Source organism: Austrofundulus limnaeus, unplaced genomic scaffold, assembly GCF_001266775.1.
Source record: "Austrofundulus limnaeus strain Quisiro unplaced genomic scaffold, Austrofundulus_limnaeus-1.0 Scaffold47, whole genome shotgun sequence".
Taxonomy (NCBI): domain Eukaryota; kingdom Metazoa; phylum Chordata; class Actinopteri; order Cyprinodontiformes; family Rivulidae; genus Austrofundulus; species Austrofundulus limnaeus.
Genome location: NW_013952449.1, coordinates 78,994 through 89,238, shown reverse-complemented (window position 1 = coordinate 89,238; position 10,245 = coordinate 78,994). Strand labels below are relative to the sequence as shown.

Genomic DNA, 10,245 nt, shown 5'->3' with positions numbered 1-10,245 from the left:
TATATAGACTAATTTATTGAAACTAACTTGGAAAAATAAAAATGAAAGTCAATTAAAATACAAAGCAGGAAACAAAGTTCTCTAATTGGTGCCTTTAAATGTATTTATTTAGTGGTTCATTTATATAATTCTGCTTTTATTTCTAATTATGTCAGTTTTTGTCCTCCATACTGCAGAAGCCTGATAATCATATATTCATTCATATCAGGTGTGCTGGAGCAGAGAAACAGGTAAAACTTGCCGAGCTGCGGCCCTCCAGGACCAGGATTGCCCACCCCTGATCTTAAAGATATGAAGCATCTTTACCTTTGTCACTATCTGGTTTCTGAAGCATCATATTTCTTATACGAGGTTGAGGCTGAGGAGCAGATTCTGTGGGAGTGCTCGGCAGTTTTTTCTCTGAACTGCTACTCCTCTGAGGTGTTGACGGTGCTGCAGTAACATCAGCTACTTCTTCTTCATTACCAGGCATATTAGTGTTTTCTGAAAACTCTTGAAGCCCAGGGGAGGCCATTCTGCGCCCAGGCAAGGTCCTCTTACTGGTAGTACTTGCAGAATCCCAGTCTGATGCATCTGATTAATACAAAAAACTGAACATCACTAAATGAAAACATGACTAATATACAGTCTTACGAAGATTGAAAAGTCTGCTTCCATTGAGTGCATACATCTTAGTTAAATGAAACTATGATGGGAACAGATCTGGGAAAGGCTTTTACACCACTGCACTCTATAGCAAGTGTCTAAAAGGAGATACACTACTACAGCTTCAACTTCTATACTGTTACTGACCTGCTTTTTGAGCTTCAAAATATGTTGTAACAAAAACAAAAAACAGACTAGAAAAGTTAGGGATGCAATAAATGCTTTAACCCAAATTGAAAATTGTAAAACCAGCTATTTTTTAAACATCAGGTTTAAAATGTTAAAGAACTAAAATCAAAAAGTAACTAAGAGGACTGAAACTTTCAAGTCAATTTGGTTCTTATACAACCAACTCTAAAAAGATTTTCATCAGGCTTGGTGACAAAATATATAATATAACACATCATCAAGTTAATAAGGGGAAACAAAAGGCTGTAGTAGTGGATTATTAGATGTGAGCAGATAAAGACTGAATTATTAAATCTCACCTTCAAGATCATCAGCATCCCCCACATCCAGCTCTACCATTAGGTCTGTCAAATATGAACATAGCACAACAATAAATTTAACACTTACAAATTATTTGTTCCTTTTATTTAAACTTCTCTACCTGATTTTTGGTCAGCAGTTTCTTCAAGTTTGCTCAACACTGCAAGCCGTTCCCGTTTTGTCTTTTCATTCTAGTAGAATGAAAAAAAAAAACATTACAGTATTTGACTGATGATATTTCACTGACTTTTCCCATTATAAGATGGCAAAACTACCTCTTTCTGTGGAGTTTCATCTTTTTCAACAGGTTCACCCCCGTTTTCACTTTTACTGTTGTTTCCTGCTGGAAGAGGTAAGACATGTTTAGTACTTTTGATCTCTGTTTAAGAACAGCAGCCTGATGATGTAGTCTGTTTGACGCAGCTCTGAAGAAGCATTCCCATGCAGATGAGCTTGAGGTTGAACAGACAGTACACGCCTTCTCAAGCATTTAAACCAGGGGTGCCCAAACTTATTCCCTGAGTGGGCCAAAATGAAAATCTACCCAAGGGCTGCAGGCCAAATGCAATAATACATATAATAGAAAAAAAGCATATACTTCTTAAGTAAAACTTTTTTTTACTTTTTATAGTTAAGCCAAGAGCCAGTGCAGTGGCCCACATTTTGTTTGTTTGTGTTTTTAATCCGTACACTTGCTCGGGCAGCAAAGGCTCATGGGACATTTCATATGTTGATAAAATATGAGTATTTGCAGTCTTATAAAGTTTTCAAATCTACATGTGTGCTTAAATCTTATGTAAATATCTTCTTTGGTTTCTTGTATTTTATACTTTATCTTAATATAATTCAGCGGCAAAGTCAGCTATCTGTGCTACAGTCCCTTATTTAGTCATTGGGCCATTGGATGTAATTACTGTACATGGAAATACAGAGTTTCTACAGAGGATGACAGGCAATTAAAAACTACTGGTGGGCCAATCAAATGGCTTGGCAGGCCAATTTTGGCCCGCGGGCCCCACTTTGGGCACCTCTGATTTAAACTCATAAAAATTGTATTGAGACACAGCTTCAACAATAGCACAGATTAGTAGAACTTAAACCAAAACCCTTTTAAAAACAAAAAGTCAAGTTGTACAGATGTTCATTTCTATTTTAAATCAAATCAACGGAGTATATGTGCAGCAGGCAGGATGTAGAGGTGCATGCATTCATTCCTTTATCTAATAATGAGGTGATGTGAGGCCTCTGGTTAGCTGGGAGTCAAATCAGTCATACCCTCTCTCTGGCTGCATTGTGGCCTGTCTCTCTCTGCCATCCTACTGCCTCCCCTCCCTCTTAAAAAAGAAGGAATGTAAAACATGTCTACAAAAAAAGTAACAAGCTGTTGGGAAAGCTGATAAAATTATGTCACATTTTACTTTCTGCATAATATTTCTATGAAGACCAAGAAGCTAGAATTATCTTATAGTATATTCCACATACGACATGGATGAAGTGAAGCACTGTTTCTTTTTTATTTATTTTATAAATACAAATAAATAAGGTCACGCTGTTTCCACTGCATGAAATGTTGCCTGCATGATTATACTTGGACACACAATCTGTTTCTAGAACACAAATTTTAAAAAGTGACTTACGTTCTTGGAGTGGTGCTTCAGTCGACAACATTTCCTGTTGATTCTGAGTATCAAAATCTTGATCTTCTTTATGTGGCATGATGGACTTTTCAGAGTTTGACTTTTAAAGATAAACAAAAAAATCAGTGTCTTTAGAGACTGAAAGTAAATATTTATTAATGAATTCTTTTCTGACATGTGTAACTTTGGTGCACCTCAGAGTCCCATGACTCAGGTTTTTCTTCACCTCCTTCCAGACCCAGCTCAGACAGAAAATCTGCTCAGATAAAAACATATTACTTGATAATCTTTTAAAAATTATGATTAGTTTGGAGCATAAAAATACAAACAATAAATTATCCTTTTTTTGTTCAGTATTTTTATATCTGAAAAACGTTTTCAATTGTTGCCAAAGAAAAAAATGAGTTTATGTATCTGAATGATGCAACCTGGAGAAAGTTTGTACAACTCTAATATCGATGTAATGTGACTTTAACGAGAAAATAAAACAGCCGTTTTGTGCCTTTTTTGTTGAGAAACTGTGTACATAACACATCTATGAAAAGGCCTTTCCTGTTTTCTATATGAATGAATGTTGAACAGGATTCAGATCAATTCAAAATTCAATTCAAAAACACTATTGATCCCAGAGGAAAATTAGGCTCATTTAAATAAAGAGTTATTTTATTTGATCTGAATAGTCTCTATTTTTCATAAACAAAATAAAGAGTAATCTCATTTATGATCCAAACAAAATGTAAATTTTTTTTAATTTTGATTAGTTTTTAGCATTTGCTCTGAATAAACCAACTCTTACCTCTTTTCTTCTCTTTAACAGGTTCTGCTTCAGGAACAGGTGAAGTGGCCTCAGGAGACTCTTCACTAACTTCAGACTGATCATTCTCATCTGACATGTCTCCTTCCTCCTCCTCATGCTCGTCTTCTCCATCATCCTCATCCTCAGTGGAATCTTCTTTCTGTAAAAAAAAATTTATTAAATGTTAAATTTCAACTCTATCATCCCGTGATATGTAAAACCTAAACTCATCCATCACTTTATTCTATCACCATTCTATCATTTTAGGTCATCTAGGATAATTCACTCAAACGTGCAACATCCCTTAACATCGTGTCTTCTAATAACATCTTACAGGACATTTTATATTATCCTACATCACCTGGGAGACTTTTTAACTACCTAACCATATTGTTTATAGTTTTACTGTATTTTATACAATTTATTGTGTTTATTTTGTTTTCCTTCAGAGTGTTTACATTGTTTATTGTTCTAGTGTGCTTAAACTTTTATTCTTATTTTATTCTCTCTATTTTATTCTACAGTAATTATTTTTACTTGAATGGTTGCAGCTGCAATAACTGTAATTTCCTCAGGGCTCAATAAAGTATTCTGAGTCTGATTCTAAAATAAGTTAAACTAGAAGCACTCGGAGAGTGCAAACCTCCACCAAGACCAATTTCTCCCATCCTGTAAGAGTAAAAGCACAAAAGCAGAGATGGAAACACATTTGCCAAATGAGTTCTGACGTAGTGAACATTTAAGCAGGCAGTATGCACGGAATTTCTTCTGGGTGGAGTCCAATGTGAAAAAAAAGGTCAGAAACTGGAGTCGGATTAAGCTCCTAAGTTTTCATCAGTCACATTTCACCATGTAAAACGTCTGTTTTATCTCCTTGTATGAGTTTGTAATGGTTTGACTCTCTTTATAAAGTGCTTCCTGGCTCCCCCCGTCTCCAAACTTTGAGGCCTGCAGCTCTCTGTTTACAAGACTAGTAGAGACAAACTGCTTTGATTGGTTGTTTTGGAAATGTGGTGTGTTTGAGGAAATGGGAAAAATAGGTTTCATGGTGCAGTCACACACTTCCTGGTCACAAAACATTCTGTAAATGTGCACATTATGGTAAAAATTATTCATCATTAAATGTGGTTTTAACATTACTTTTATAAAGTTTGAAGTCCATGCTGTCCAATCCACCTCACTGTTTTTTTACAGAAGCCCTGTGAAAGCATCACAGCTTTGCCGATCTCAGAGTGTTAAAAGAAAAAAAAAAAAATCCTGTATCCGCATCGTGATCCGGAACATCACCAAAATTTAAAGGTGTGTTCCTTGGCCCAGTACCCACAAGTGATAAAAATGTCATGACAATCCATCCACAAGTTTTTGAGTAAAGTTGTCCACAGACAGAACGACAGACAGACATACGTGACCAAAAACATTACCTCGCCCTTGGCGGAGGTAATAAAACTATCTATTTACTGTATACTAATCAATCTAAAATAAAGGGTCTCTGAGCTTTTCTTACAACAAAAACCAAAAAGGAGGAAACATAAAAAATAAAATAAGGAATACTAACTGTACTACTTTACAAACTACAGCAGAACACCTGTTTTACCTGAAGTTCTTTAACGTCTCTTAGCTCAAGCCATTTCATGTCTGTGTTCTCAGGTGAGTTCACATCAACATCATCAATGTCAGTCTGAGGTAACGCTTCATCAAACAATGTGTCGTCATCGTTGGTAGGTGGACTGGAGCATGTATTTTTATCTTTCTGCCCTTCGTTAACATCTTCATTTGACTCTGTTGTTTTGGTGCCAACTGGTGTTTTATTTTGTAACAAAACATATGACGTCAATCTGGCACCACCACTATCTACTGAATGTCCGCCTGCACATGGACCAGTGGTGTTTCCAGAACCTTCCTTCTCATCAAGCATGTTGACTGTGGCGCTGGCAAAGTCATACTGGAGCTTTTGATGCTTGCTGTCTGAGCCCTCACTCGACTCATTGTCTTTGCTCAGAGGAGATCTCATTTGAACCAGCAACTTGTTATCGACTGTCGTTGTTTCCTTCATATTTTCATTAATAATAGAATGTGAAATGACTTCATTATCACCGTCACTCTCACTGCTGTCTGCGTTTTCAGCTACTTTCCTGTCTACTGCACCTGTGGGTCTTTTACTTAGTGACAGCAAATTGTTTCTAGACAGAAGGGTTGCTTTTCTTTTCTTCTGCTCTTCTAAATGAACACTTTTCTCTTCATCATCCCAGCTATTATCCTCTTTCTCATGCTCAGAGTCTGACTTTCCTTCCATCTGTGACGACTGAGCCACTGACTCGATGTCTTCATCATCTTCAGGTACAGTTGACACCACAGGGGAGGGGTCATTTGACTCTTTCTCAATACTTTCTTTATCTTCTTCTTCCAAGGAGGAATCGTGTTGCCCTTTGGTCTTGATTTCTGTGATAATATTTGATTTTAAATCTGATGCCACTGCTTGGTCATCATTCCAGTCTGATTCTTCCTCACTGGGTCTAATTTTGGGCTGAGGACAGCTTGTTATGTTTTGTCCTGCAAATGATTTCTTTTCATTGGTAACTAGCTGGGGGGAGCCAGGCGATAAAGAATCCCATGAAGTGTCTAGTTGTTGGTCATCAGGAGGTAACACGTCTTTAGGATGCAGTGAATCTACCTCTGGTTGCCCATTTTGAAGTAGAATACCAGTCTCTTGTCCAGAAATGTTACTCTCTTTGGGTATGTCAGTGTCACTGCCTTCTTGTGAGGAGCCCCATGAGGATTGCTGATTCTCTCCTTCCTTTCGATTGGAGCCTGCAACATCATCTGCATCAAACAGACAGGAACCTAAACCAACCTTAGCTACCAAATGTTTTTGATAAGTCATCAAAGTGCTGTGACCAGATCCTCCTGTTTTGTTTAGTTCCTCATCATCACTGTCATTCCAAACTTCAGCATCATTTTCATTCTCACTCCAGGAGTCATTACGATCTTTTTCTGTTTGTCTTTCAGACTCATGCTCTTTAAACTCTCCATGTGATTGAGGCAGCGCAGGGACTTCTGTTGAACCTTGGTTTGAAATAATTTTTTGATTGATTAAGCATTCCTTAGCAAGGCTTTCTTCTTCATCAGAAAATTTAGATTCCACCCTGATGGCCGACACAACACAGTCCTCCACAACATCTAATGCTGTTGGCACGGCACCAGATGCTGTAACAGCTGAGCAGTTGACGTCAGTGTTTTCAGGCTCTGATTTGGCATTTTGCTCAGAAGTCCCATCAATCTCACGCTCGTCTCTCAGAGAAGCTCCAGCATCATGACAGTCATCAGTAATGTGAGTGTTCAGAGCATCAACACTAATTGTAGGAACTTCAGTTCTAGAACAATTCTGGGTATCTTCAGCAGCTGCAGCGCTGGAATGTTCTTCCTCATCAGATTCATCTTCTTCTTCTTCTTCATTCTCTTCCTCTTCACTGCTTTGTTCATCTTCATTATCCTCATCTTCCTCCTCCTCCTCCTCATCATCATCATCCATTTCTTTACTATCCTCTTCCTCCTCTTCCTCAACGTCCTCTTCAGAGTCCTCTCCTGCTGAGCTTTCCTCCTGAGAGTCTGTTCTTTTATTACCTTCTGAATGTTGCTCTGAGTCTGTTCCTTCTCCACTCTCAGCTGAACTCTTTCCTTGTTTTGAGCATTAGAAGAAACAAAGAGGTAAAGTCAAAAAAAATGCAACAAAGCCTTGTGTCAGTTTACCTTTCTGTGGTTTGAAAGGGGAGTGGAAGACATCTGCAGACATTTGGGAAAGGAGGAAACTGCAGGGGAGTCTACTGGGTGCTGCAGAGATATGCTGGAAGTTGAAGCCTTAGGGATGGATGGGATTCTCTGGACTCTACTTTCATTTTCTGGCTCTGATTCGGTGCCACTGGAGGAAGTGTCAGATAGTGCAGAAGCTACAGGGTAGGGAGGGATAACTGATCACTACTAAAAAATACAAACTGCGGCAAAACTATTACTATAAGAAATAAAATTTGAACATATTTTTGTTACCTTCTTCCTTTCTAGAGCCAAACACTTTGCCCAGGTTCACTTTTAGTGGTTTCTAGAGTATAGAAGAAGAAAAAAGATTAGACTGAACTTTAAGATACAGCATAGGCTATAAAAGATGAAATGAGGAGCTTCAACCTTTTCATTTGAAATTGATTCATCCTCATCTTCTGATGAAGGCCATTCATCAGCAGCACCTTTTGAAACTCTGATGATGAAAATAAGTGCTTACAGGGGAAGTCATTTGTCTAACAAATTTGTAGCATGAGGTAAGATATTCAAGCTTACCGACTGACTGACTCTGACTGGGAATTTTCCTCTAAATCTGCAAAAACAAACGTTTTAAAATGATCTTTATGTCAATCTATTTCAGCAAAACAAACGATTTAATTCAATTTGATAAATGTAAATTATAAAATCTTTATTTTAGTCTAAAAATACAGAGCAAGTATTGGGACCACAATCTGGGCAGCAAGAGTTGTTTTTTTTTACAGGAGGTTTAAAGCTGCCTTAACAGAGAACGTGGCAGGTGCTGCACTCTTCTTCCACCCTAGAAATGTCTGTTTTGTACAACAAGAGAACATACTTTATCTGCAATGTGTCGAGCTGAGTGAGGAGTCTGGTGGAGTGTGTGCTGAGAGAATAATTTAGGTGCAGAGCTTTGTAACAACACCTTCACACATCCAATCAACAGGAATCGTGAGTGTGATTAACTGAGGCACAAGTTACACAGACAAATTGGATTTTGTGTCTGTGTGCGCAGATCACTGTGAACTGCTCACTTTAACCTTTAAACGACCCGGAGTCTAGGGCTGCCACAAACGATTATTTTAAGAATCGATTAATCACCGATTATTTATTCGATTAGTCGACTAATCGGATCATACATTAATTGAATATAAAACATAATCACATAAGAATGCAGCTGCTATTGTATAACCATCGTTAGATTTTAGCTATATGCTAACTAAAAATAATTGCTGTGGAAGGTAAGTTCTGCTCTGCAGATATTACACAGGTTTCTCTTTCATTTTCTCAAAATGATCCCACACTTTGAGCTCTGTTGTCAGGTAGCCATGATACCAGAGCCTTTCTGTATAATGTCTTGTGACGTCCACGGCCTACCCCAGTTACCACTACTGTGCATGTGTGTCAAGGACAGAAAGGCAGATGTGGCAGTGGAAGGTGTCAAAGCAGTGTGGAGAGAAAAACAAAGTAAAGAACAAAAAAAGAAAACGATTAATCGATTATCAAATTAGTCATCGATTATTAGTCGTCGATTAATCGATTAATCGTGGCAGCCCTGTTCAGCCAGTCTGAAGTTGGTTTAGATTCTTCTTCAGTCCCTGCACGATTCTCCCTAAAACACCATCAGGCTATCACACTGTTCCTGACTCAGACTAGATGCAGAACAAACAAACTTTCTAACTCTGATGTTATTGTTCATTCCTCACGTCTTCATCTCTACAGTAAAAATAAAAGGTAAATGGACTGTTCTTGTACAGCGCCTTTCTATCCATCCAGGACATTCAAAGCACTTTAAAGTAAGGTTGGGCAATACTGGCAAAATAATTAATCACGATTAATTGTGGTGTTTATCCGATAACGATTAATTTGACAATTAATCCCCTGGAGTCCCTGGACTTCCTTATTTCGTACTCACAAGACCAATTTAGTGGGAAAGATTTGATCTTTGGAAAAAATTGTTTCAAATTGTTTGAAAATTACAGATTTCAAGCTATAAATCAAATTTTAAATTGTGTTGATAAATAAATTACAGAATTTTTTTTAATGTTCATCATATTTGAAGCGGAGAGGAGCACCAAGCAGACTGACCAGAGTAAACCCCAGTCAGTCTGCCTGGTGGCATTAATCATATTAATCGTCAAGTGCCAAAAAGTAATCGATTAATGTTTTTCTGACGATTAATTACACACAATACGATAATGCCAACCCTACTTTAAACTACAATCTGTGTCCTCATTTACCCATTCACTCAGCTAGATAGATCTCACTAACATGTACAAATCATTCTAGAGACTAATCAGTGCTTTAAATCACATTCATACACTGATGGGACACACATCAGTGGGGATTCAGCGTCTTGCCCAGGGACACTTTGACACGTGACTGAATACTGGGGAATCGAACCGCCAATTTTCGCATCAGAGCAGTGGTTCCCAAAGTGTGGGGGCAGTGCCATTGCAGGTGGGGTGCAGCTTGACTGAATGGAGGGGAGGTGGAGGGGGGGGATGCTCTTGTTAGCATAATGGACAGGTTTTTGATGGACATTTATTCTTAATCAACAAACCTTTATTTTTTTTTTCCTCTCAGGGTGTTGTTCATGTTTAAAAACCCACTTTGCACAGAAAAAATTTTAAAGTTTTATTGAAGCAATGTTGAATATTTTCACAAAGTTAAAAAACATTAAACATAAATAATTACTGTTAAGATGTTTTTAAGAGTTTGTAATTTCATGTAATCTATCTTTTCAGTTTTTCTTAATTAGTTCAAATGTTAAATAACATTTTGTGGTAAGAAATAAACTGAAATGAGTTTAAAAACAAAATATCTGTGGATGTGGTTGGAGATTGTGTGTGTGTGTGTGTGTGTGTGTGTGTGTGTGTGTGTTGTTCATGT

The 10,245-nt window shown here is 37.6% G+C and overlaps 1 protein-coding gene across 4 annotated transcripts in view; it reads right to left on the bottom strand.

Moving 5' to 3' along the window:
* Positions 1–10,245, bottom strand: part of ankrd26 (ankyrin repeat domain containing 26) — a 48,213-nt gene that overhangs the window by 30,122 nt on the left and 7,846 nt on the right. For 2 of the 4 annotated variants that reach the window (XM_014008029.1, XM_014008030.1), the window contains exons 8-19: positions 7,894–7,930; positions 7,744–7,813; positions 7,609–7,660; positions 7,315–7,511; positions 3,568–3,727; positions 2,966–3,027; positions 2,772–2,871; positions 2,410–2,496; positions 1,410–1,477; positions 1,256–1,325; positions 1,134–1,178; positions 307–573 (exon numbers count right to left, since the gene is read on the bottom strand). In XM_014008029.1, the coding sequence (XP_013863483.1) occupies positions 307–573; positions 1,134–1,178; positions 1,256–1,325; positions 1,410–1,477; positions 2,410–2,496; positions 2,772–2,871; positions 2,966–3,027; positions 3,568–3,727; positions 7,315–7,511; positions 7,609–7,660; positions 7,744–7,813; positions 7,894–7,930 (1,215 nt within the window). Of the gene's footprint in view, positions 1–306; positions 574–1,133; positions 1,179–1,255; positions 1,326–1,409; positions 1,478–2,409; positions 2,497–2,771; positions 2,872–2,965; positions 3,028–3,567; positions 3,728–7,314; positions 7,512–7,608; positions 7,661–7,743; positions 7,814–7,893; positions 7,931–10,245 lie in introns of those variants that run through there. The other 2 variants (XM_014008031.1, XM_014008032.1) reach the window with 2 other exon arrangements.